Genomic DNA, 27890 nt, shown 5'->3' on the forward strand with positions numbered 1-27890 from the left:
TGTGTGTTAAAGATTTAAACTTTATTATGTAATTTATTTTTTTATATTTGGTGTAATTTATTTATTTGTAACATGTTTTTATTATTCAATTTATGAATTAAATTATAGAACAATTTTATTAATAGAAAATTTATCAAGTAGTATTATAAAAATGAGGGTTTTTTTTAAAAAAAAAAATGGACTGAGCCGGACCAGCCCATATTGACAGCTCCACTTATCACCAACTCAAAGAACTCTCAATCTATGCTATCATAAGCCTTTTTAAAATCCGACATTAATATAATATCTTATTGGACATCTGCAATAGAAAAAAAATCATGAAATAAAACAAAGAAAATAATTGAAAAAAGAAAGAAGATGAAGAACAAAAGTAACCAAACAAGTGATGAAAACAATAAGTCGGTAGCAAGTAGAAGGTGGCATTTGAAGGCAAAACCAAAGTGAAAGAAAAAAAAAAAACAAGGAAAAAGAGCATTAAGATTCAGCATCCAAAATCTATAAGTACCCAAAGTCATTTTTGAAGAAGTTGCATAACAAGTCACATAGGCAAAAAGACAAAGGAGTATGAAGTTTCTATCAAGGTATTGATTTTGACACCAAGATGGATAAGCTGATTACTATTCAACCCCACAAGATGCAATTGTGGCAACAAGAAAAAATGTCTAGAAAAATTTATTAGCTAAGCTTTACGTGACAAGAAGCAACCAATTTGCTAACAAAGACAATCACCATTCAAGAAATTATTGTTTGTCTTGTTATTTGAGCGTGAAAAAATTTAGCAAAAGGAACTCTTATTTTATAGAGTAAAAGAACAAAAGCCTAGTCCTAATTGACTAAGGAGTTAACTACTTGATTGGAGGATAATTTTACTCATTTAGCATGATTGAAGTTAAATTCAAAATGCAAGATTGATTCATAGAAGAATTCTAAATAGATGAGACAAAGATATCTTATGGATGAATTCTAATTTTAATGGTTGTCGAAGTAAATCATGCCAAGATTGCATGACACAAAGCTATCTCATGGATGGACTTTAATTTCAATTGAGGTCGAGACAAACAAAAAAAAATGTCGAAATGGCATGTGATAAATTGTCTCATGGATGGATTGAAATTTCAATTAATGCAGAGAAAAAAGAATGCCAAGATTGGACGAGACAAAGAATAATCTTCAAAATGAATTATAATTTCAATGTGTGCCAAGATAAAATATGCTAAGATTGTATTGTCTCATGGATGGATTGTAATTTCAATTGTTGTTGAGATTAGATGAGACAAAAGTATGCGTAAAAGGATAGCATATTTTTAGTTGGTCATGAATTCTTTTAAACATATTGGTAACATGTTCAGTGTGTATGTAACAATTTTTCTTAAGTGAAGAATGCAAGTAAATATGGCACTGAAAAAAAAAAAAATTTCAAGACTTGAGGGGGCATTTGTAGAAAGGAGAAAATTTTTTTTATCCAATTATAAGATGCAACATGTCCAAAATTGATAAATTGAAGAAAATTTTCAAAGACGAATCATGTACCGCCACGTGGACTTGAAGACATCATTAAAGATAGCTATATAATTAATTTATTGACTAAATTTTCTCAAAGACACAAAATTGGATCAATTGAAAGTCACTTTTGACTTATATATTTATATCTTGAGATAATTTAGAAATAATATCCAAAATTAGACCAATTAAAATTTGTCTATTGTTCATCCAATTTATCTATAAATAAATCTAAATAATTTAAAGATAATATGCAAATTTGACCAAATCAAAACTCAAAATTTCAAATTTGGGGCCAATCAAAAAACTATTTATAAATCATCATGATTTATTATTAATTAAATTAAAATAACTTAAAGATAAAGTCAAAGAGACTAAAAATGGAAGTCATTTGACAAATATAGTGTTTCTCCAACACATTTGACACAATTCAAAAAAATTAAGAATGCGAATATTTTTTAAAACTCAAAACTTGTCCAAAGTCTCAAGTCTCAAGTGAAGAACTTCTAAAGAAAACTGATACTGGTCTCAATCCATGAATCAAAGGACATTATTTAAATCAAGTCATTGATCGTTGAAGCAAATTAGAGGACATTGTTCAAGATCAAGTTGTTGACCCTTAAAGCAAAGTGTGAAAGAATTATTTAGATGACATTCTCAATTGGAAAGAATACTAGAGATCCAACTGATAAATAAAATGTCATTTGTGTACAAATTTCCAATTAAAGTTTTAACATGTAATTTGTATACATTTCTTCTTCTCATCTCTTTTCTTCAAAACTTAAATTTCCAAATAGTAGTGGCTCTCAAGAAAAACTTCACCAACAAACTCAACTCCCAAGCATGCTCGAGCAAATCTTTAAGTCTTCTCAAATTCATCATCAAGTACGGATATTCCAAGTCTTGAGGAGAATGATTCACTTTGGTTTGAACTTACTTCGATCTTGATATCTTTCATTGTAAAGTTATCAATTGATAAGGTATTCAGTAATTTTAAATACCTTATTTCGAATCTTATTAATAAGTAAGATAACCCTACAACTACTTAGTTATTTTTTAAATTTCTTACTCGAACCCTAATACTCTACCCACTACTCGTTAACTACTTTTTTCTTTTAAAAGTTCACTACTCATTAACTACTTGATTGTGCAAAAAAAATTATTAACCTCTTCATTATTAACTAATCAATCGAACTTGAACTCGTATTTATAAAAAAAAATTTATATTTCACAATTCACATTCATACATTTTCCTAATAATTACATTTATAAAAGTAAATTAATATTAAATTTTAAATTTAAACAACAAATTATTTTAAAAATATTTTAAATAACAAAAAATAAATAAATATTAGATATGAAATATCCACAAAGTGATACTTGTACCTTATCCAAACTCGAAATGAATACTAAATTTGCTACCCATAATCATCTCAAACTTAATAAAAAAACCTCATATGTATGTGAGTACCTAATTACGGTGTATTCATTATCATCTCTACACATCAATGGAAAGTTGAATTCGACTGATACCACTTGATAAAGTTAAAGTCAAATCATTTTGAAATGGGTTTCTCCCTCTTAATCTCAGCATTTATTTTAAATTTGAATATTTGATTAAGATGAAATAAAAAAAAATTGAAAACCGAAACGAGCCAGCTAAAACACAAGGTACACCAACGGGGGAAACGCAAACGGGCGTAGATGAATACATATATAACCGAAAATTATCAAATGTTTACGTCAGCAAAGCGGATAAGGATTACAGATGAGATGACCATAGGTCAACCCAAGTAAAACCGTATAATTATACGTATACTAGTATTTACTTACAAACACTGAAACACACCACTCCACGCGCTTCGCTCGTTTCTTTCTTTTTTTTTTCTCTCTGCCCTTTCTCCAAAGCGGTTTCCTTTTTCGTTCTTGTCTATCCCCCCTCTCTGTAAGAAAAACCAATAATAATAATAAAACAAAAAAAAAAAACTCTGAATTCTCTTAAGTTTTTGTTTCTTTTAATCCTTCACTAAAATTCCACGTTTTATCTCAGATTCACCGCCAATAATTATCCCCTTGGCATCTTTGTTTTTGTTTGGGTTTGGTTTGGTTTTTTTTTTTTTTTCATTTTTTTTCCTTGTCCGAACCAAAAGCAAACGGAAATTGTTGGAGGGAAGTATTTTGTCAGTTTTTACTTGATGCTTTGAAGCCAAAACAGATAAATCTTCCGGCGAGAAGCTTCGGAGAATTCGTATGTCAGTTTATTGTTTCAGATTCATAACTCGACAGTTAGGGTTTTGGGGGAACGGCGTGTTTTGAAGCGGGACGTTTTTCCTTCCAGTGGAAAAAAAAAAAGATTTTGTACGGTCATTTTCTTTAACAATTTGGAGTAAAATCTGTCAATTATCTCTACAGTGTTGTCAATTCACCTCAGAAACCATGACTCCGAAGCCCGATTGTTTCATTTTCGTTTTCTGAGAGAAATCGGGAGAGTGAAGTGTGGACTGTTACATTTGAAGAACTGAACGAGTCAGGGTTTTAGAGTGTTGATTTTTAGTGTGGTTGATAAGGTCGGCGAGATGTCGTTATTTGTAAAAATGGAAGTTGATGCATTGGAGGATGTTGCTTGTTTGGACCCAGAGCTTTTGCAGCTTCCCGAAGTGTCTCCATTTGCTCTAAAAACCAGTCCTCAACTTGTCGAGGACTTGTTCTCGCAGTGGCTTTCGCTTCCAGAGACCGGCCATCTGGTAATTTATTTATTTATCTATCAAACTTCTGTTATTATTGATTTGTTAGTATCTGTTTTATAGATTAGATTTTTTTTTTTTTAACTTTATTTGGCTGCTTACGTTTGGATATAGTGTCTAATGGTATTAATTGTTGTAATTTGAAAGTTATTCCATTTTGATGTTCACGGGAATTAATAATATGATGCCTTTGAGTGCACCATGATGTTAATCTTATGATCTGTGTAGGTTTCAATGAATGGATGGTCCAAAAGACTTGCACACCAAATAAAAATGATAAGAAAAAGTTACTAGGATTGGATGAGTGTAAAACTTGGTTATTTCTAAGAAGGGACATGTGAAACTTAAACATTAAAAAAAAGGACTCATTACTGTGTGACGGATGGGGCTTACCGTTGTTGATGATGTCACTGAGATTTAAAACAATAAAGAGAGGTACAAATGGCTGCAAGCATAGATTCATTTTAATCAAGAGCAGTCACTCTGATTCGTAGTCATAGGGTACCTTCTTTGGTGGTTTTATGCTCTTAAACGTGAGTGCATGATTTTGACTAAATGTAAATGTCATGATACGTGCTATAATGAAAAGTGAACAGATAATTCTATGATATTATTTTGGTCTAGTAATCATGGTGAAAATTGCACTTATATTATGCATGAAGATGGTTATGGAGAGAGATCCTAATCCTGGTGGTTGCATGCCGCTCTAGGGGCCCCTAGGGTGCCAAAACTAAAAGGATGAGGTCCACAGGCTCTGACCTATCTAAGATATTTGTCAATTCTGAATAATTGGTTAAGACAGACATGTCTGTTACAAGTTTTATGGTATGCTATAGACACAAGGATGTCTACATTGTTTGCCTTAGTTGGATATCTTCGGTTCAATTTTCGTTTAATTGGTGTAATGTTTGATATTTAACATCAAGTATATTTAAAGTTTGATGTGTCAATTTAATTTGTACCCCTACCCTTCCTTTATATTGAAAATTAAGAGGGGCGCAAGAGAGGGGGGGGGGGGGGGGGTGCAAAAGTGCCATTTCTTTAAATTTCCGTTCGAAATGTGACATTTTGTTTTTGTAAATGATTATTATAATTGTAAATTTTGAATATAAATGTTGAAAAAATAATAAAGAATATAAAAAAGACTATAAACAAATACAATAAAAAAATTAAGTCCATTTTTTTATTATTAATATTTTCTATTTTTTTTTTGTTATTTTATCATATGTTATTTTTATCTGTTTTTTTTTAACTTATTTTTATGTTTTTTTTAAACGCAATTACTTCATTTATTCAATTGAATAATTTCTACCTTCTTTAATTACTGAATTTGATAGAATATGGAAAAATCATAAGTTAGAAAATTTTGTGGATTTTAAATTTATTTTCTTTTGTGGTTACTAGATTTTCCACCATACTAAAGATTCATCTCAACCAATATATGTTTTGTCATGCAATGAGCTTTCATATCTCCCATTTTAATATGAGTGCAGGTCAAATCTTTGATTGATGATGCAAAGGTAGGGTCCACTGTTAATGCCTTTGCGAACCTTTCTAATGTAAATGTTGTTGGGAGCAATTCATTGCCTTCCATGTTTCCCAGTGGCAATGCACCTCCACTTTCTCCAAGAAGCTCATCTGGTTCTCCTCGCATGTCGAAGCAGAAGTCCAGCCCTTCAGCTCTTGGCTCTCCATTGAAATTAGTTAGTGAACCAATGCAAGAAGTCATTCCACAGGTTTGATTTGCTACTGAAAGGCCTCTTGTGGGCTATTTGTTATATATAATTTAAAGCTTTCTTAGATTGGAAATGTTGGTTTTACTACATTTGATTGCTGAAAAATATACTTCTGATAATTGCTTGCAGTTTTATTTCCAAAATGGTCGTCCACCAACAAAGGAATTGAAAGAACAATGTCTTTCTAAAATTAATCACCTTTTTAATAATCCTCTAAATGGATTGCAAATAGATGGTGAGATGTATATTTGATCTTTATGTCTTCATTTTATATTTTAAGTCATTTTTTCCCCTTAAAACATCCCTTTCTCCTAGTGCATAAGGGTGAAAAGATCCCCTTGAAATTCGAGAGGAATTAATCCTTTTCTCTGGTTATGCAGAGTTTAAAACAGTGACAAAGGAAGTTTGCAAGCTACCATCTTTCCTCTCTTCTGCACTTTTTAGAAAGATAGATGTAGACTGTACTGGAATAGTGACCAGGTAGAGCATCTTTGTAACTGAATTGATGTTTTATGTCTAGGAATTACCCTGATTGCTTAAACATGGGTCTGTTTAAATAAGTGCATTTATTATGCATTCTTAAGCTTATTGTTTGACTTCAGAGATGCCTTTATTAAGTATTGGGTTGATGGCCACATGCTGACGATGGATATAGCAACTCAAACATTTGAAATTCTTAGGCAGCCAGGCCGTAAGCACCTCACTCAGGTTTGTTTTGCCATCCGCCTAACTCAGGTTTTCTTTGTGTGTTCATTCAGGACAAATCATCTTGATTGGCAGTTTCTTCTGATAAAATTATCATTTTGAGAGCCTAAAGTTTTTCGCATTTTATTCATTTCTTCATAAGTTCATTTGGGACTTGGATGCAGGTTGATTTCAAGCCTGTTCTTCGAGAACTTTTGGCAACCCATCCAGGATTAGAATTCCTGAGAAGCACACCTGAGTTTCAAGATAGATATGGTAACTGAAATAACCATCAAGTAGTAAACTTGATTTCCTTTTTTCATGCCTTAATTCTTTAAAAGTGAATTAATGTGCAAAGCTACAACCATACTTGAACATGCAATCTACCAGCTAGATTGGCTGCAGAGTATCCCATGGATTGGTTCAATCTCAAGGATGATGATGTAGTTTGGCAGGAATTGTATGCAAAGTTCACAGCATATAGTTTTATCTTGTTGACTCGGACTATAATGTAATGCAATTATTCAAAGAGCCCATTGGACAAACGTTAATGAAACCAACAGGATTGTATGCATAGGGTTCTGAATGACTTAGACTGAAATTGCTAATATTATTCGAATCAAACCCTTAGCCTTGCCCAAGCAAGATTGACATGCATTTACAATATCCTGCGAGCCAATTCATGGCTTCTGATTTCAGTCTGAAGGCTGAATTTGTACCTGCAGATTTGATAATTTCTTGGGAAATTCTCACAAAAAGTGGCTTGATAGATCTTGAAGCTGCAATTTTTCACCTACTAACATTTCTCATTTGTTAATTGATATACTTTTACATTTTATCATCAAGGCATTGGCTTATGAAACTCTCAGTTTATCGATCTAAAAAAAAATGCATAAAGAATTATAATAATTTCTTTTAGAAAATGAATACTGTTTTTGTAGGATAGTTGTGTAATCCTGGCTAAGTTAACAAAGATTCTAAACATAGACATCATGGTGCTTGATTGTTAAGAATGCATTTCTGCTTGAGGAGTTTTCAGCAAATGATTTTAAAATTAAAGAAGAGAGAAAGGGTAGGGGGTGACATTTCCTCTGCATAATCAAGCTGGAAAAAGACGCTTCAAAAGGAGTTGAATGATTGTTTAAGACATTTGGGGGTTCCATGGATTGTTTCATTTATCTATTTAGTTTTTTGTTACTCCAATCACTGGACATTTAATAGTGAATAACTGATACTGGACAACATAAATTTCTGTGTTAATGTTCCAGCTGAAACTGTCATATACAGAATATTTTATCACATCAATAGATCGGGAAATGGCCATCTTACTCTCAGGGAGCTGAAACGTGGAAATCTGATTGCGGCCCTGCAACATGCAGATGAGGAAGAGGACATTAACAAAGTCCTTAGGTTAGTATCCAGGTGGACCTTTTTAGAATATATGCTGCTCTTTTTAAAGCAACTACAAACAAATTCTCACAGTCCTTTTGAAGAATAGCCAAAACATTATACTTCCTCCTTTTTTAATTACATATCTGATGCAAAATGCAAACTTGGGCTGCAGTCTCTCTCTACTGTTTTAGTTGGTCAGTAAAAGCATGGAAGTTCTTCCTTTTTTTCTTTCTGAATGGTCAGCAAACCTTTGAACATAGTGGAGAGCTTGCATTTTTGCTTCCTCTTCTAATGATGTAAATTATAAAATCTCTTTTTGCTTCATCTTCTAGGTACTTCTCATATGAACACTTTTATGTTATTTACTGTAAGTTTTGGGAGTTGGACACAGACCACGATTTCTTCATTGACAGAGAAAACCTCATCAGATTTGGCAATCATGCCCTTACCTACAGGATTGTTGATAGAATCTTTTCGCAGGTTGGTTGTTGTGGTCCTTATTTCTTTAGACTTCTGAATCAATTAATTTCCATTTTCAAGTACAATAAACCTTTTTCCTATATTGAGGTTTACTTTGGCTGAGTTAATTCATGAAAATTCCATCTCAGGCTCCACGGAAGTTTACTAGTGAGGTGGAAGGGAAGATGGGTTATGAAGACTTTGTTTACTTCATGCTCTCAGAGGAGGACAAATCATCTGAGCCTAGTCTTGAATATTGGTATCTTTTATTTGTTTCCCCTCCCTCATTTTCCAAAATAAATTACCCTACAGAGTTTTACTTATTAAACGTTGAGTTGATTCTTACATGATGCATTACTTTGGCATGCAACACTCCTTGCTATAATTGCAGAACTTAAATGTTTTAGCATTACCCTGTTTCATGCCTTATAGCTTTCTTCCCAGCTTGACTACCCTAGCTTTTCTACATATGATTGGTTATTGTTACAGGTTCAAGTGTATAGATTTGGATGGAAATGGTGTGCTCACGCCCAATGAAATGCAATTCTTCTACGAGGAGCAGCTGCATCGTATGAAATGCATGGCCCAAGAACCTGTGCTCTTTGAGGACATATTGTGTCAAATATTCGACATGATTGCACCTGAGGTTAAGACTACTTTCTTACATTTTATTTGCTTGTTACATGTGAAGTTGATTTAACTTGATATTTTGCAGAGAGAAGATTATATCACGCTACAGGACTTGAAAGGGTGCAAACTTTCAGGAAATGTTTTTAACATCCTTTTCAATCTTAACAAGTTTATGGCTTTTGAAACACGTGATCCATTCATGATTAGGCAGGTTAGTGATTGCATGATTGGATAGTGTATACTGAATTAATGCTAGTTTGGTTCTTTGGGTTGACAATAACCTGTTTGGCATTTTTTGTGTGAGCAGGAACGTGAGGATCCAACGTTGACAGAGTGGGATCGCTTTGCACATAGGGAGTATATCAGGCTTTCAATGGAAGAAGATGTTGAAGATGCCTCAAATGGGAGTGCTGAAGTTTGGGATGAGTCCCTTGAAGCCCCATTTTAAGTTTAGTGGGGCGAGTTTTATTGGCCCTTGTCAAATATATTCGAGGTGAATGAAAGCTACATGGAGATGATGCAGATGATGGTGATCTGGAGCTGCAAATTCATCAGCCACAAATATCAAGTTGGGTCGTATAGCTTTTATGCCCTCATTTCACCTGAAGGCTATTTGCAATTATGCTGTGCTGCACTCAAGTTCCACAGTGAAATCTCCAGTCAGGAAAGCTAATTGCTTCTTTAGAGAGGGAGGGATGATCCCTGTCCTTAATTAATCATCACCCAGGTATCAAATCAACAGTCTGCAACTGTGTTAAAAGTCGTTTTGTTAATTGGTTAAGACGGCCATTTGCTTTTATCCTTGCCTTTGAGCCCCGGCTGGAGAGGTGGATAGCATGCTTGCCTAGTTAACGTGTTGTGGGCCTGTTAACGGCTGGACAGAACCTGCCTCCTTGCCTACCCTTAAATGTACTGGGTTCTTTCGTAGCTTCATAGTGGGAGAAGGGAGGGGAAAAAAAACAGTAGAGAGCTGAAATTTCCACATTGCTGCAGTAAGGATACTGAAGTCCTTTATTCTTTCATTCTTCACCATGTGAAAATGGTCAGGTTTTTCTTCCACTAGCTTTCAGGACTAGAAAAAATATTTCACTTAAATTTTTATATTTCAACTTCGGATCATATGCCTTATAACCAGAGAGGGGTTGGGAAGGGTTAAAGGGTCACATTGAACAGGTCCGCAGGAAGCCACCGGTTTATTAGTAGGTTTCAAGGCACCTATCTTTTCTTAACCCAAAGTATAGAGTCGGGCAAGTTAATGATTGGGATATTATAATTCGAGTTAAATCTTTTTCATTAGTCCGACAAAAGTTAGTAAGTAATAGTCTGTGGGTATGGGACTTCGTTCAAAAGGTCAAAAAAAAAAAAACTCTGCAGGAGAGACAATTGATAAAGGAACAGTCTGATAAAAATAACGCACAAAATCAACTTGGTAGGTTTGCAAGTGGTGCATTGATGCAATCTAATAACAAAATTGGAAGGCTTAAATAGAAGAAAGCTTAGGCTGCAGTCTCCCTTTTAAGTTTCGCCATCTCCTGTCTGAGAATCCCGGCCCTCTGCGGTACAAATTTGCAGTATTCATCAGGATCAACAAATTATAAAATCAAGCAACAATTTCTGGAGTTGAAACAAAATTTTTACAATCATGATTGATGTGTATTAGCGCAATATACAAGAAGTTAACCAAGGGAGGCAAAATTTATTACAAGAGCTTATGGTATCATGTCTTGGTTCCCAAGCTTCTTTAAAACATTAAATTTCAGCCTACTATCAGTGCACTCTACAGCAAGAAAAGTGTACTAACTTAACTTCAACTTCTTTTCCATTCAAAGATTAAAGCACATGCTTTCATTCATAAAGCAGGACTGGATTAGCTACATATCTAGAGATTAAACACTTGAACAAGGATTCAGGAATGAGTGCCCTGGACACTGCATATTCTTGAAGCAGTGTTTACTATCCATGGCAGCCGTAGAATCAGCATTGTGTACTCAGATTTATGTTAATCTCACATCCATTAAGTACTAAAGTAAACACAACAAAATTCAAAGGATAGCAAAAACCAGGTAAGCATAGCATCGAAAAAGTGCAATGTAAAAAACTTGAATGATTTCGCTGACCTTAATCTTTGCCAACATGAGCTTGAACCTATCAAAGTCATTAAGGGATGCCCGTCTTTTCTGAACGATCAGCTTCCTGCCCCATGAACTCTTCTCCCACTTGTTCTTCACATCTGCACCATTATAAAGCAAGTTTCAGGCAACAAAAAAGAAAAAAGAAAAGACCACCCTTTTAAGGATTTAACACCCACCAGCTTTCTCCATTGCATCAATCAAAGTCTTCTTCTTAGGAACCCTATTGATATCAATCTTAATATCGGTGAGAGTTAGCCTTTTAAAGTTCATTTGGCTTCTTACCATATCAGGCGCATCAACAAGAGCCTACAACCACATTAAAAAAGCCATTAATACAGCTTATTTCATAACAATAATAACCATTTCAACCACACTTTTCTACCACCTAAATCTAAGCTAAATTACAGTACTAAAACCCATTAACACCCAAAATTATAAAAAAATAATAATTTGTACCCTGTTTTGATCAACGACGTCGACAATGACAACGAGCTTGCCATAGTCCTTGCTGTAGTTAACCAGAGCCACTCTTCCAATCTCTACATACCTCTTGAATGGCTACACAAACAAATTCAAAGATAAAATAATAATAGTTATTATTATTATTATTATTATTATTATATTCATATGGAAAACCATGGTATGATTTGCTCTCTTTGTAGTTTGGATGCCGAGAAAAAAACAAGAAGAGATGTATAAAAAGCAAAGGGATTTTAATTCTGTAGCAAGCTTACCATTTTGAGAGCTGTGGCGTGGAACAGAAAAGGATGAAGTGTGAGTTAGGGTTTCTGACGAACACCAGTCAAATATAAGTACCTTTGACTTTCTACTTTTCAGGGTTTTAGAGAGCCAATACGGGTTTATTGGGCTTCAGTCCATAGAAAATGATGGCGACTCTAAAACTCAATAACTAGACAGATAAGTTTATCCCTTAATCAGATGTTAATATTTTTATTTAATTTAATGATATGATAATATTTTTTAAATAATTATATTTTTTATTAATTTTTAAAAAAATTTAATTATATAAATTATAATTTTTTATTTTTAAAATTTTTTCTCTCCTATTCCAAGTAAAATTCTTTTTATTCTACCTCTCAATGACTGACAACCTTGTTACTAGATCTCGTTAAAAAGCATCATATTTTTTACGGGAGCACCAAATCTGGGCTGCGTGACTAGATCGTGTTCTCCTAAGGAGATCTAGTCGGATCTAGCATTTCATTGTCAGATCTAATTGTGGATGGACAACCGGTGTAAAGGAGGTAAAAAAAAAAATAAGAAAAATAAAAAAAGTATTTTAAACATTTTATGTTTTTTCATTAATGTTGTTTACACGTTTGAGACAGATAAGGAGTCAAGGTATTTTACCCAAATAATTTTTCTGACAAGCGATAGGGATATTAATAGATAATGTACTTGTTATTTTTTAAATATTTTAATTTAAATTTTATTATTTGATTGAATCTTATAAATATTAGATTAATATTTTGAATTACTATCCAAATACCTATCCAAATATCTTACTTGTTAAATATCCACACTCATTAATAAACCAATTAAAATAAATTAAAAATAATTTTTATGTATTAATAAAAACATAAATTAAAATTAGTCCATAAACAATTAAATTAAAATTTGAAATCATATTTAAAACAAGTAATAAATTTTAGTAAATACTATATTATTTATAAAAAAAATTACAAATAAAAAATAATATATAAAAAATTATAACATAATACTCAAATAAGCCCTTAGATTACTAAAAATATTCAAATAATCATTTTTTATTACATTTGATTAAGCTCATACTTTTATTTAAAGTCAAATAAGGCCTTATAATTAATGATTGACTAATTATATTAGAAAAAATGTCACTTATCATTTTATATCCATATGACATTTATATGATATTAATGTAGAGTGAAAAATATTACATAATCATATTATCATATCAAATTAAAATGTCACGTAATCATCAATTATGATATGTCAGCATGTCACATTATCATCAATTATAATATTTTAGCATATTACATCAGCATCACGAGATATAAAATAACAAATGATATTTTGATTAAGTCATTCATTAATCAAAAGATCTTATTTGACTAAAAAAAATTTATAAGAGTTTATTTGGTTCAAAATAAAAGTATAAGAATTTAATTAAATTTAAATTTTTATGAATAGTTTAAATTTTTTTAATATATTATATCAAAAATTAAAATTTAATATTAAAAATTTATTATTTATAATCTAATTTCAATAATGGATACTTTAAAAAACCACTATCTGTAACGACAATAACTTTACTATTTAAATTGGATTATAAAGACCACTATCGGAGCATGTGACAAATAATAATTTTATTATTCAAACCTAATTACAAGATATTTTAATTTTAATTAGTGGAGTCAGGTCTAATTACAGAGTAGTGATTGAGGTCCCAAGGCAGTGGTAAAGAAGAGTATTGATGAGAAATAGGCATGGGAAATGAAAGATAGGGTAGCGGCTAGAATTAAGGTTGGTGTCAAAATCAGACATTTGCCCCTTTTTGGGAGAAAGGAAAAGTAAAAGCATAGTTGCCAGTTGCACACCCCATGGCACACGACAACAAAAGTTTACCGTTTAAAATAAAGAAACCTTTTTTCTTGTCTTACCAATGATTCCTCTGCGTCGTTCTTCATTGCCTTGTCTCCGAGAAAAAGAATAAAAGAAAGCTTCCATGAAGGAATTATTGTAGCGTATCCAGTCCGTTCCCAGCAAAATAAAGTTGGCTCCTTGTATTTGAATTCATCACTCTACGTGTAAGTTGTATATAGCAATTAAATAAAATGTAAAGATGCAATGTTGAGCGTCTCTCTTATTTCAGAATTCAGTTTTGGTTTCCTTGTATTGGCATTTGGATCTTCTATGACAGGGGAGAGAGAGAGAGGGAGAGTTTGTTTCAAAATGGGTGGTGGGTTGTTTAGGATTTGAGGAATATTTGAATCTACAATTGATGGTGTGATGATGATTCAAAGGAGAGGTATCTGGGTTTTTAAGGGAATGAATCAATGAAAACTGATTTGACATTCAAATGAGGAAGTCATGAATTTACGGATGCCAACATGTTTTTCTTTTTTATTTTCGTGATGATCTTTTTCACCATTTCTTCCTTTCTATTTGTCACTAGCAATGACATAATGATTGTATTCACAGTTTTCTATGTATTCTGAGTATTGTTAAATGTCTTTAGTTTGATTGTGTTTAATGGGCAGTAAATGATCAGGGTCACTGATTTAAATGGTTGGTTGGGAGGCAATAGCTGGGATGTTTGGCAAAAACGCTGGAACAGAGGATTTGGAGGCCTTCTATCCCATAAGACCAGAATGCAAAGCCGACATTCCAAAGACCCGCTTTAGGCCCAGGGTGTGCATCTTTTACTTACCGCTTCTCTTACTCAAGTTGCAGTTCAATTCTGTTATACGCCTTGCTTTTTACTAGACGTATTTCATTTTATGGGTCATGCACTTCCAGTACTTATCCATTTTCTCAGGCAGGGAAAACTCTCAGTGCAAGAAGATGGCATGCTGCATTCTCTGAAGATGGTCACCTGGATATAGCAAAAGTTCTTAGACGGATCCAACGAGGGGTATGCTTCTTTCTAGTTCTATTTATAATTATGTTGCTTGACTACATTTATTTATATATGCAATTTGAACCAAAGAAAAGATACAGACTATTGGAAATTGAATTAGGATTAGTAATTTAACATAAACCCTACGTTATAGATAAGATTTTCTAACAAGTGACTCATATTCAATCTTAACTTTCTTGGAATTCTGAAATTTTGCTTAATATGAGATCACCTCTATGAGTTATGTTATGTTAGCACCCAAAAAAATCAGTACAAAATTTCTTTAAGCTTGTGAAAAACCGCAAGAGTTTATGGAGAAGTAAATCAGCTCTCAGATGAATGCAAAGTAAGTTTGATATGGATAGGGTCCAATTTAGTGAATTACTCCTGCATCATGTGTTAGCATATATGTGGGTAAATTTAGTTGTTGAACACAAAAATATAATAATGTTAAAATTTGCGATTTTAAATTTATATGTAGCTCAAACCTATGAATTATAAAGGAATAGAAATGCAATCTTATTACTCTCCCTCTTTTTGCTAAACTAATTACAGGCATTTGTCTACATGAATGCATATACATGTGTGTATGCACATGCAGTTTTGTCTCTTTTTCGTGACTGTTCTTGGACTGGTCTTTTGCTTTTTGTTATTTTGAAGTTGTTAACCATCTGTACCACCTGAGTAATAACTGATATCTACTTCTGCTGTTTACACTGGTGTGATTTCAATATACTTGTATGTTTATATCTGTTGAAAGTTAAACAACTTATATCGAATATTGAGAATTTATTATTATTAGTTTTACTTGATTTGTTATGCTAGGGTATTCATCCTTCAATCAAAGGGTTGGTCTGGGAGTTTCTGTTAGGTTGCTTTGATCCTAATAGTAGTTTTGAAGATCGAAATCAGCTTAGACAGCAAAGGAGGTAAAAACTTTACATTACAATTCAGTATGTAGAACTAGTAAATTAACTTTAGCATCTCAAGAAGTATAAATTCTTCATGATTTCAATTTGTCCTTTCTTTTTTCACTTCTAAATTTCAGTAGGACTCCAGATCTTGACTTGATTAAAGTTTCCATATCGTTTCCATATCCCTGGAACTGTTATTGGGCCTCTAAGTGTCCTAAAGTACTGAATTAACATCGTATATTTTGGTTCAAATAGATCACTATATAGATATTTAACTGGTCTTAAATTCAGTATGCAGAACTAGTAAGTTTATTCAACTGGTCTTTTTTTATCTGTTATTTTGAAGTTGTTAACCATCTCTACCACCTGAGTAGTAACTGATATCTACTTGTGTCTGTTTACATTGGTGTGGTTTGCTTATACTTGTATGTTTGTATCTGTTGAAAGTAAAACAACTTATGTCAAACATCAAGAATTTATTATACTTGTATTTTTGTATCTGTTAAACTAGTTCACTATATGAATATTTATGCCTGAGCCAGCTTGTTAAATTAGCTTCCTTTCCATTGACTATGCAGTCTCATTTTGGAGGTAATTTTGTTTATGAAGAAGCATTTAGGTATTTAGCCATGTTAAAGTACGAGTGTGTTGATTTGGTAATTTTATTGTGAACCATTTAGTGTTTTTTCATTCAATAATGCTGACCTTTTTCTTTCTCTTATCATCCATTTTTTACATTTCCTAAGTTGGACATTTTGACTCAATTTATCACACTAATCATCCCAGGGAGAGGTATGGCATGTGGAAGACTGAATGTCAGAATATGGTTCCTGTTATTGGTAGTGGAAAGTTCATTACGACACCAATCATCACTGATGATGGCCAACCAATAGAAGATGGAGGTTGGCATGTAACCAGTGCTGTTGCAGACAAGAAAGTGGCTCAGTGGATGCTTTCCTTGCACCAAATCGGTATGTATGGTGCATAATTTAATGCTCAAGTGATGGATTTTCCATGTACTTTATGTTGATTCTTTAGATACTCCTTAACCTTTTTCAGTACTTTTATTTCAGCAATAAGTTCAGTAGATATCCTTTAAGGCTTTAACTAGGCCTGCGTCATACTTGGTTGTAACCTCTTCTTTTTAGGATACCATTTTTCTGGCCTTGATACTTTTAAATTTCTACCATAGATGCTTATTGATATTTTATGTTGTAAGCTGTGTTAATCATAAGAAAACCTTTATTTAGGAAGCATGCTTGTTATAAAGGGCTCCTTTTGTGGTTTTAGATCATCTATGCATCTATCTGATAAATATTATTGTAGTTCTCTTTAAATTTCAACGGTCCTTAATTGCTTGATATATTTGGCTTGTAGGTTTGGATGTTGTTCGAACTGATCGAGCACTTACCTTTTATGAGAATGCAACTAATCAGGCAAAACTTTGGGATGTTCTTGCTATCTATTCATGGGTAGATGATGATATTGGTTATGTACAAGGTGAGTAGTAGCTTTTGATTGCATTAATTATTACCGAGTCGAAGTTTTCTTGTTCTGCAACATTTATGTCTGATTCTTTCCTGAGCAGGAATGAATGACATATGCTCTCCAATGGTAATTCTTCTTGAAAATGAAGCAGACGCATTTTGGTGTTTTGAGCGTGCAATGCGGAAACTGGTATACTTTTATTTCTTGCAGGATTGTTGATTGAATAATTGAATCAATGATACTCCATCTTTTAGTGTTTTATTTTCTTGGAATTAGTTTATATGATTTATGAATCATTATTCTGTCCATATGGCGTTTTATGATTGGTTAATTTAGTTGAAAGAGTTGATTGCTTATAGTTCATCATTTTGGATAAGGAAGGTCTTGTTTTTTTACAAAGGTTTGGATGTGGTGTGCTCTGTGCTTATGTCAGGGGTATGGTGATTAAAACAGTATGCAGCACATGCTTACTGAAACTGCTGCAGATTTTTGTTCTAGATGGTGATTGAATGTAGATAATCCATTAGTTCAGTAAAATATTAACATTATTTAAAAGGAGAAAATTTGTTTAATTTTGTGTCTTTTATTTTATTTGCTATATGGTAATACTTGTTGTATAAATACACACACACACACACACACTATTTTATGGGGGAAGATTCAGGTAAAACTTTGGCTTTCATGATTGCTTACATATAATGCTTATGGTTTATATCTACTAAAGTATAAGTCAGACTTCTGATTTTGTTTTTGTAACAGAGAGAAAACTTTAGGTGCAGTACAACTTCAATAGGAGTGCAATCCCAGCTGAGTACACTTTCACAAGTAATTAGAACTGTTGACCCTAAGCTTCATCAACACCTTGGTATGCATTCCTTTGCCCCATTATTTTTCTAAATTAGCTCTATTTACTGTTTACTCCATATTGATATAGACGTTTGTTTATTTTAAACTTTTTCTGAGAATTCACACCATTAGAGAAAGCCAGCTAACAGAATCAGTTATTAAATATTTATGTTTTAATACTAGAGAGATCAATTCTGACATGTAGGGGGCTCCCACCAAACTGTTTTTTATGCCTTTTGAACAGTGAGATTAGAAAAGCCCGACTACAGCTGGGAAACTTTGCTAGGGTCACTCTACCTAGTGGATTAACAACTCTAATGAATAACTTATTCCCTACCAAGCTAAGAAAAGAAAGAAAATTAGAACAAAAAGACAATGCTTTAGGTAGACATCAGTAGTACCCAGAACACAACACTCTGCTATTACACATGCAAATGGATTAAAGTAAACATTTTTCCGTCTGTTTTAATTTTTTTTTCTTGCCATGCTCATAATTTATAATGTTGTTTTCGTCAACTGAAATCTCATTTAATTTTGTGTGACAGAGGACCTAGATGGTGGGGAGTATTTGTTTGCATTTCGCATGCTGATGGTACTTTTCCGGAGAGAATTCTCCTTTATTGATGCATTGTATCTTTGGGAGGTGAGAGGAAAGAGCTGTATTGATTGGGGTCTCTCTTAGAAATGAGCTCTATTTTGTTAGAAAATTCAGTTTTGGCCTTTTCTTTATGTGCTAATCCTAAGACACAGATTGGTTCCAGGTGATGTGGGCAATGGAATACAACCCTAATATCTTCTCATCCTATGAGCTGCCGAGTGCAGCTTCAGATAGCAACAGTGCACAAACATTTGATCAGAAGCTGCTAAAGCAGTATGGGAAATTTGAAAGAATAAATGTGAAGAATGGACATACTGATAAAAACAGTGCACTTGCCGTTTATCTTGCTGCAAGTGTTCTCGAGTCCAAGAATAAAGTAATTTTAAAGGAGGCAAAGGGTTTGGATGATGTTGTCAAGGTACTGTACTCTCTCTCCATTTCTCTTTTGTGCACAGGATGCGGAAACAGTAACATTTCTCTGATGATGGAAGCCTTTTTCCAGATCATGGGTGATATTACTGGAAATTTGGATGCTAAGAAAGCATGCAAAGAGGCATTGAAGATCCACAACAAGTACTTGAAAAAGGTAGGCTTTGTACCAACTTTTTTCCTTTATATCAGAATATTTAGTTAGATGGATGCACTGATTCTTACATTTGCATTCGTGCATGCAGGCCAAGAAGTCATAGTTGGAGCTTATCAAACATCAATTTCTATACTTGGATTTTTTTTTTTTTAAGATTTTAATGTATTCTGGGTAATTTTTTTGTCTTTAAGTCACATTCATTTTTCCCTCTCTCTCTCTCCACCTTGTTCATATATATTAATTCATGCCATTTTTTAAAGCTGTATAAGATTTTGATGACATGAGTCTGTGGAATTATGAGCCCTCATGTTTCAATTTTATCCTTATACAAGTCAAGATTATTAAATAACAAAATTTGCAATTAATATAAAAATTTTTTATTTTATTTTTAACCTTATCGTCTATATTTATAAAAAAATCCAAGTTGTGTACGTTACAGAAATGAATTATATATATAAAAGATTAATTTTATTCAATTTAACTCTATTTAGTTATTAATATCGTAATATAGCTCTAACTGGATAATTTATATAATTATTATCTTAACATGCCTATTTTCAATGGTGACAATTACAAATAACAAATTCTTTTGCCAATGAGAAACTTGAGGGTAATGAAAAATATGAATGTAAAGCTTGTGAATTTATTTCTCAAGAAGTAGTATGATTTGGAATCAGAAATCTTGTCTAATACTCATAGAGTAACAAATAGAAACAAAATAAATAAATAAATAAATAATTAAGTTTGTTCGACTAATCAGCCCTCCTCTTGGAAAACAATAGTAACAAATTTATGAGCAAAGATGATTAGTATTATGGGAACACACTTTCTAATATTACAAATAAAATTTGATTCATGAAATGGAAAATTACCACAAGAAATTCACTTGAATTTAGGGATTAATATGTTGTATCGTACAAATTAAGCAAACATAAAATTTTTTTCTTATAAAGAAGGGATTTGAACTATGTTCTTTAAGTAATGAATAATACACTAACTAATGAGTCAAATGCTTGGGTGCAAGTAAATATAAAAAAAATTACTAATTACACAATTTGTTAAAAACCTTTCTAAATTTAGTATTTGGAAAAAGGGAAATCTCTCGTCTCATGGTACCAAAATTTTCGATAAATTTTTGGTTTAGATTGACGAGTCTTAACTACGAATGATGCACCACCATTGAATTAACGCAAGTTTTGCTTTAAACAGAATTTGGCTTGCTAATTCTTACCTTTTCTCCTCACCACAACCCTAATTGCACCTCTGTCAAAAACAATCAAATGTTTTTGATCTAATTTCCATTTTTTCCCTCTCAATTCCACTTCTTCCTCTATCCTCAGCTTCAAGGAACAAAATAAATGTTCCTATTTCTTTAAGGTTTTTTAATTTTCTCGAAAAAATAATTAACCTCCTTGATGCACTTGGTTGCATCATAAAATGTTTACTTCTCTTGGCAAGGTGGGATAAATGTTATACTGCTAGGAGAGAAATTATATGTTGGATACCAAGAAAGTTTACATGGGTTTTTATCTCTTGTTTCAGATTTGAAGCTTGACTTTATTCCACCTCCATTAGAAGCTGCTTTAGTTTAGATCAAAGCCAGAGAAGCAAACTAAGATGTCATCAAACAATAAGATGAAGGGTCTGCTCAAAGGCCTTAGATACATTTCTCAAATTTTTGGTATGTAATTTCATCCCTTAATCCTGTTTTTAAGACACAAGAGGCAGAAACTTGCACTCCTAAGGGGATCAGGACAAGCAAATCATATTTGGATGGCTGGCTTGCTAATAATGACACAAGGTCAAACTTATTTTTGCAGATAATGAAAAAGAACCTGAAATGCAGATTGGTTTCCCGACGGATGTAAAGCATGTGGCTCATATAGGATGGGATGGCCCATCTGTAAATTCTGCACCTAGCTGGGTAAATTTAACTAGTATTTCTATGATTATTCAAGCTTTCATCTTGTCTTATATTGTCACATTGATTAGAGATAACATGATAGATATGGAGTTTATATTATTGGCTGTTGTCATGTGCAGATGAATGAGTTTAAATCACCACCAGGATTTGCATCAGCACCTTTAGCCAATGAGGGAGTAGTTCGGGAGGAAGAAACTGTCAAATGGGTGTCTCAAGGTACCATATCGATATTGGTTTCCAAACTGAAGCAGAACAACTTTGTGCATCATTTCTCATTTCTGGTACGTAACTCTGTTTTGATTAGTATTGGTGTAATTGTACAGATTCAAGCAGCCGAAAAGGTTCACGGGGTCAAACTTCTTCATCAAGAGACATGCCAGAACTGCCGAAATCATCGAGGCGCAGTTCATCCACAAATGGTACAGGAGAGTCTTCAATAAAGGAAAGATCAGATAAACCTAGGCAATCAAGGAAGCCTTCCAGAAACTCTTCCAAGGATACTTCAGATACTACCAAGTCTAAAAAACCCAAGGATCCAAACCAAGCCACTGACTCAACCTCACAAGACCTCCCTGCCATCCCAAAGAAAAGCCGGCGGAAAAAGTCCAAAGACTCCTCTGTGGGCGGATCCTCCTCCAGGCGGTCTAGAACCCATGAATTGGATACTGGATCAGAGTCAGGGTCTGCATCTAATGCCCGAGAGGAACGACTTAGTAATGCTTCAGGTTTTGACGAAGGGGAAGGAATCGGACACAGTGGGGTTTCCTGAGAAAATGTTGGTGGCATTGTTTTTGGTCGGTCAACAGTGGTAGCTACTAGCTAGACTCTTTTGCCTTAGCATAAACCAAGAGAGAGTTACATTCTTTTGTTTTTTTGTTGGTTTTCTATTCATTTTTCCCCCACCTCGGGAAACCTTTTATGATAAAAAAAAAATCCGTGAACTTAATTGTTGGAATTTGGAACTGATTCAGTTTTCAATGAAGGAAAAATTTCAAAGCCTAGGTATTAGTATTGCATCATCATTCAATTATTCGGTAATTTAATTAGTCAGACTCTAACTATCACGATCAAAAGATGGGTTGCCATATCTAGATGATTATTTTCTCTGTTTCTTTTTGGATGGTTGATAATGAATTGTTCATGTCTACATCAATTGCAATGCGACTCTAGCTGCCTTCTGTTCCTGTAACATTGTTAATGTTTCATGAATCATGATTAATGCTCTAAAACAGCAGCTTTTTCTCCAGAGTTGCATCAATTCGAGGCTTTCTCTCAGCACGTCTTACTGGCTCGAACCAGAATCTAGTTAGGAGGGAATTCCACAATGAGGCAACGGACCCTACATATTGACAGTTACCTTAACGAGTCCTGCCTGCGGCCAAAGGCCCGTAGTGCCAAATCTGATATCTCCTCTCCCTCCAAAGACATAAAACCAAAACTAAAATTGAAGAGAAGGGTTAATTGAACCAAATCTCACACCAAAAATATGTTGAAAAGAGTTGTTTATCTTTCCTAAACACCTAATCAATGGGCAAGCTGATCCATAACTAAAACCTGCCGCCTATCTCCTTCCCCTCCATAGTTTCATCTCTAAAATAGAATGGTGACTTAAAGACTATCTGAAACTAATACTTCACCATAAGAGACTCCAAAATCTGCAAAATTATATAAAAAAATATATAACGAACAAAAAGGAAGTGGATACTTGGCAACCGAATAAGTTTACCTATCTGTTCATTGTCATTGATTCATGACCAAAACAAACAAACTAGTAATTACATAATTTTACCCACCGCGCTACAGTGCCAACAAATCCCAAAAGTCCCTATTAATTCAAGTCAGTATAACTGGTTTGTGTAAAATCTGTCAGTGTTTTTCCATGCTCTTTGATGATAAACATATCAAAGCAGAAGTGCCAAGACTCCCCAAAACAGCAACAAAACATGAAAGCAAGATGATAGCAGCCCTGAATGATGAGAACCCCCAATGAAGAGGACAGGATTGGGAATGTCTGGTTTGCTGCATTTCTTCAATTCCCTCACGCTGCTGCCAATGCTTTTACCACGGCTCAATTTCTCATCAACACAGAGTTCCGAATTACCTTTTAACCTCAACTTTTCACCAACCTTAGCAGTAAATTTAGCAGAGAAAGGAACTCTCCCACTCAGATTGTTGTTTTCTAAATTGATTTCACTAACGAACTCCAAGAACCCAAACTCCTCAGGCACTTTCCCTTCGAGCTTGTTATTATCAAGTCCTAAATAACACAAGTTTCTCAAATGCACCCCCATGGAAGCTGGAATACCCCCTACCAGTCCCATACCAGAAAATCCTATCCCCAAAATACCCCCTAGTTTCTCCCATATTTCTGGTATATCCCCTCCAAGTAAATTTCCACTCAAATACACCTCCTTTAATCTGGGCATTTCAGCAAGGAACAAAGGAACCCCATAGTTACCAAAACGGTTAAAACTCAAATCCAAGAACTCCAAACATTGTAAGTTACTCAAGCTCCCTGGGATTTTACCAGAAAAAGCATTTGAACTCAAGTCTAGCTTCAAAAGCTGAGTGAGATTGCCAACTGAACAAGGGACATTTCCATCAAAGCCATTGCCACTTAAGTCAAGAACTTTCAGCTTCTTCAACTTAGCTAAACTAACAGAAACCTGTCCACTAAGCTTGTTTCTTGACAGTGCAATCTCTTCAACGTTTATTAAATCACCCATCCCATCTGGGATACTCCCATAAATTCCATTTCCAATCAAAACCACCCTCCTCAAACTTGTGAAATTACGGATAATGCCGCTGAGAGGACCAACAAAAGCTGGGTTATTTATAAAGACAAGCTCTTCAAGAGAGGACCCGAAGCTTATCGGAATCTCAGGGACAAAAACTTGGGTTCCAGTGAAGCATTGGTAGAAGAACAGCTTGCGGAGATGTTTGAAGGATGTGAAGAGGAGAGGGTTGAAAGTGGAGTTTTGAGAGCAAGCAGGGTTCGGTGTATAATCCGAAACATAGCCGAAACTCAGTTCTGTGATGTGAACCGTAATGTTGCTTGTGGTGGGGTCCGTAAAATAATCACAGACGACGCCATGTGGAGGGTAGGAGCAGAGGTCGTCAGGGAAGAGAGTCCGCCAGGGGATGGCTGAGTTGATGGAGGAGAGAACTTGATAAACTGAGTCCTGCTCAACCGAGTTGAGGACAGGTTGCTCCTGTTGCAATGACATAGTAACTGCAGCGGACATGAGAGTGAAGAAAAAGATGAGCTTGAAAATGGGAAAACAAGAAGTAGAAAGAACAGCCATTTTCTTCTTGGCTTAGTGGGTTATCTTGAGAGCGAAAAGAGAAGAGAAAACCACAGTACTGCTATTCTGTTGTGGGAAGTGTTAGGGTGGGAGGACCAAAGCAAAGAGTGGGTGATTTTGTTCTGCTGTGCTGGCGCTTGGTTGTGGTGTGCAGATATTGTGAATTTACCCCAATGGACATTCCTTGGACTGTAGCGTAGACCGAGACTGGCTCTGCCAAGACGACCTAGCTCTGACCCTCTGACCAACCCATCTACAAAATGTCTTCCTTATCTTCTGTAACGTGAACCCCAATCCCCATTCCTGCTCGAGTAAACAGCAAAAGAGAAAAAACAAAGCCTCGGCAGTTTATGCAAATTTGCTATGTGCTTGAACGAAATGCACAAGAGGAAAAATTTAGGGAGAAGAGATATTCGGGTAAATTCAGCAAGAGGGTCTTTATAAATCCTGGTTCTACATATAGCTTCACCAATTGTTGCAAAAACGCAAAGCTTGGGACTTCGGTACCATAACCAATCATCTTATTGCCAGAGGAGGCCCAGAGACATAATGGTTTAAACCCTCCATAAACAACCAACCATCTAACCACTCAATCACCCATGCAACCTAAAAGCGTTCGAGCTTTAAGCCTTTTTCACCCTGCAACTCCTATCAAAAAGCTCGGGCTTTGGTTTTTAAGTTTTAACTTGGGTAACCGTGAAAAAGAAAAAGGTTAGCCGAAGAGGAGCCGACAGAAAAACCTGCGGAACAAAGGTAGCCGCGGGAAGCCGACAGCGACGCGCCGCAGCCGCCGACTTACTGTCGCAATGTCCCATGAAAGGGACATTTAACTGACCAGTTAGGAGGCATGTGTGCTGAAACGTGTCGAGATTATACTGGTAGACATATGACACGTGTATGTCGTACGGACGATCGTTTCCGGAAATGACAGTGCATGCGAAGTCCATTGACAGCGCGGTTTCACACCCGATTCTGCACCCACCAACCAGTATCCGGTGGGGCCCGTTTTCTGGGTTTTAACTTTTGTAACTTTTTGCTCTTGCCTTGGAGCGGAGAAATTTTACTGTTTTTCTTTGCTTTTCTTTTCATATCTCGGGTAAGCAGAAGATGGCGATGGTAGGCACAGTTGTATTAATAATTTCATTTTATTTCTTATTTCTTCTTGGGTGATGGCTGGCTCCTGTGGGAGTGGGACAAACTTAGCGACGGATGGTAATCAATTTGGATTTTATTGATTGGCGGAAGAGACGACAGTTTCCTGCTAGAGTTGTAAAATTTTGTTAATAATAGCTGTCTTTATCTCCCTCCCAAAAAGGTCTCCACTGTAGTGCGGATCTTTGCCCTGCAAGCTTTGGTGGGCTGCCGCTGACTATATATATATTATTAAAATTTGTAATTACTTCTCTAAAATTAAAGGCCAAAGAAGAAAAGCCGACAAGTTTAATTTTGTTTATTAAAAAGAAATTCAAAAAAATCAGAAAGAAGAGGAAAGGGAATGTAAGCATTGTCAATATCTTTGCCTAGTATTTACATGTAGTCAAAAGATGTTCTATGTTTTAACAGCCCCATTTTATTGCAATTAATTAAATAATCAATTGCTCCATCAATTTTATATTTTCTGTGGCTTACCCTCAATGGTATTAGTTTGTTACCTTTTTTTTTTTTGCTCAATGTTATTTTTTTAAGTGTTATTTCTATGAAATTGTACTTGAAATTTTTATAGAATCAAATACATAAATGAGTATGAATTAAGTTTTGTCTAGATTAATTATTAATAGGTAATAGGCTTTGTATTTTACACCTTTTACTACTAAAGTTATATATCCCCTATAATTCTATGACAATCCGGGATCAAAATATAAAGATCAAAATTTGTACTTAACCCTTGTATTCTATTAACTACTAAATTTAATCTATTTACAATAATTCATATACATCAAATCATTGTATTTTCAAAATTTGTTAATGTCAATTAATTCGTTAACACTATTAAATTTTTTTTGTCGAAGTGAATAAAATGACATTTTATTATGTTGATGTGATATTAACTAGAATAACACTAAATGAAATTGACCGGTGTTGACATAAAATTTTTAATATTTTTAAAAATAAAAAAAAAATATGATTGCTATATTAGGCCCATGATTAAAGTAATAAAATTGGATCAACATGCTTGGAAGCTCAATATATTTACAAATTAAAATACAATATAAACTTAAGAACTGACTTCCATTTGATGGATCAATTGAGGAGCATAAACACTTGGTAACCCAATGATGCAATTGCAAGAATACCAGCCCACATCTCTTCATCAAATCTTCTAAGCTTTTTGAATGAATTATACAAACTTAATATAAAGTATCAAACAATAAAGTAAGTGTAATTATTTGTTTACATTGACTGTAGATATTTTAGTGTCACCATCTTAGTATAAACCAATCCTTTATTGATGTGGCCATACCTTCCTCTTCTTGAAGTCTCCACATTAAAAAGCTAATACACTTTGGTATATGTTTTTTCTTTCTCATTTTTTTTTCTTTCTGTGAAGTTAAGTATTCAACTCCCATCCGTTATTTTTTTTATTACATATAATACATTTTGAATCATCATTAATAAATTTATAATTCATAACTAGATCCTTGTTCGTGGACAAGGGTGGAAAATGAAGCTATTAAAAATATTAATTTATACTTCTATTTGATAATTATATGATATAGAGTTATTTTATTATATTTTAATTATTAAAAATAACTAAGTTCTTGTGTTTTTAAGTAATTTTATGTAGTTTTTATACTTTTCATTATTAAGTTTAATACATGTTGGAATATTTTAATTTTAGTAATTTTAACTCATTTTTATGTTAAAAGTCCTAATTTGAACCATCTTTAGTTTAGTCCTTATTTTGAAGGTGTGGAAGTGCATAAAACTTCATAGAGGTGCACCGAGCAAGGATAATTAAGTATAGAATTTTCTAAACATATTGTGATATTTTGATCATAACTCTCTCTAAAAAAACTCTAAATGAAGTGATTCTTAGACCATTAGAAAGATAAGTGGAAGGGCTACAACTTTGTTATTCATCACTTTGCCCAATTTTAATTGGATCCTGGTCAAAATCCTTGTTGAAGTCTAAACATTATAGTAGTCTACACGGACTGAACATGATGCAATATTTTGAACATATATTTCATTCCAAAAGTCCAATTGGAGTGATTATAGAGCTACATGAAAGTTAAGAGACAAAGCTACAACTATTATGTTTACAATCTACCTAATTTGAATGGGATCATAAAGAAAAATTATCAAGAAGCTAGTGTCGTGGCACTGGAAAAG

At 33.9% G+C, this 27890-nt stretch overlaps 5 protein-coding genes across 8 annotated transcripts; 3 read left to right on the plus strand and 2 right to left on the minus strand.

Moving 5' to 3' along the window:
• The first annotated feature begins 3344 nt into the window (after positions 1-3344).
• On the plus strand, positions 3345-10177 carry LOC110413188 (serine/threonine protein phosphatase 2A regulatory subunit B''alpha-like). Its single transcript, XM_021423934.2, has 12 exons — positions 3345-4244; positions 5738-5980; positions 6110-6215; positions 6361-6460; positions 6583-6688; positions 6850-6940; positions 7933-8074; positions 8389-8536; positions 8665-8774; positions 9005-9161; positions 9231-9356; positions 9453-10177. Exons 1-12 carry the CDS (start codon positions 4077-4079, stop codon positions 9591-9593), a joined length of 1638 nt encoding a protein of 545 aa, XP_021279609.1. The 5' UTR covers positions 3345-4076; the 3' UTR covers positions 9594-10177.
• A 351-nt stretch (positions 10178-10528) lies between these two features.
• LOC110413189 (Ribosomal protein L14) lies at positions 10529-12137 on the minus strand. Its single transcript, XM_021423937.2, has 5 exons — positions 12012-12137; positions 11734-11835; positions 11454-11583; positions 11263-11375; positions 10529-10698 (listed from the first exon to the last, which is right to left on the minus strand). Exons 1-5 carry the CDS (start codon positions 12012-12014, stop codon positions 10642-10644), a joined length of 405 nt encoding a protein of 134 aa, XP_021279612.1. The 5' UTR covers positions 12015-12137; the 3' UTR covers positions 10529-10641.
• Positions 12138-13819: 1682 nt separating this feature from the next.
• On the plus strand, positions 13820-19682 carry LOC110413874 (uncharacterized). Of its 4 annotated transcripts, none has more exons than XM_089783092.1 (12): positions 13820-14084; positions 14549-14688; positions 14816-14911; positions 15722-15825; positions 16597-16781; positions 17188-17310; positions 17399-17487; positions 18058-18163; positions 18690-18787; positions 18906-19160; positions 19245-19328; positions 19417-19682. In XM_089783092.1, the coding sequence occupies exons 2-12, from the start codon at positions 14563-14565 to the stop codon at positions 19429-19431; spliced, it is 1281 nt and encodes a 426-aa protein (XP_089639218.1). In that variant the 5' UTR covers positions 13820-14084; positions 14549-14562; the 3' UTR covers positions 19432-19682. The 4 variants fall into 4 exon arrangements, with proteins under 4 accessions (XP_089639218.1, XP_021280552.1, XP_089639219.1 ...); XM_021424877.2 differs by having other exon boundaries at positions 13822-14084; positions 14538-14688; XM_089783093.1 differs by lacking the exon at positions 13820-14084 and adding an exon at positions 14142-14305.
• A 932-nt stretch (positions 19683-20614) lies between these two features.
• On the plus strand, positions 20615-22239 carry LOC110414150 (PAK-box/P21-Rho-binding family protein). The gene is made up of 5 exons (XM_021425216.1): positions 20615-20786; positions 20871-21009; positions 21149-21252; positions 21372-21468; positions 21576-22239. The coding sequence occupies exons 2-5, from the start codon at positions 20946-20948 to the stop codon at positions 22019-22021; spliced, it is 711 nt and encodes a 236-aa protein (XP_021280891.1). The 5' UTR covers positions 20615-20786; positions 20871-20945; the 3' UTR covers positions 22022-22239.
• Positions 22240-22878: 639 nt separating this feature from the next.
• On the minus strand, positions 22879-24815 carry LOC110414028 (ROP-interactive CRIB motif-containing protein 7). Its single transcript, XM_021425085.2, has one exon. The coding sequence runs from the start codon at positions 24555-24557 to the stop codon at positions 23154-23156; it is 1404 nt and encodes a 467-aa protein (XP_021280760.1). The 5' UTR covers positions 24558-24815; the 3' UTR covers positions 22879-23153.
• Between the last annotated feature and the right edge of the window lie 3075 nt (positions 24816-27890).

Source organism: Theobroma umbraticum, unplaced genomic scaffold (genome assembly GCF_002168275.2).
Source record: "Theobroma umbraticum cultivar Fairchild unplaced genomic scaffold, ASM216827v3 scaffold_4.1, whole genome shotgun sequence".
NCBI lineage: Eukaryota > Viridiplantae > Streptophyta > Magnoliopsida > Malvales > Malvaceae > Theobroma > Theobroma umbraticum.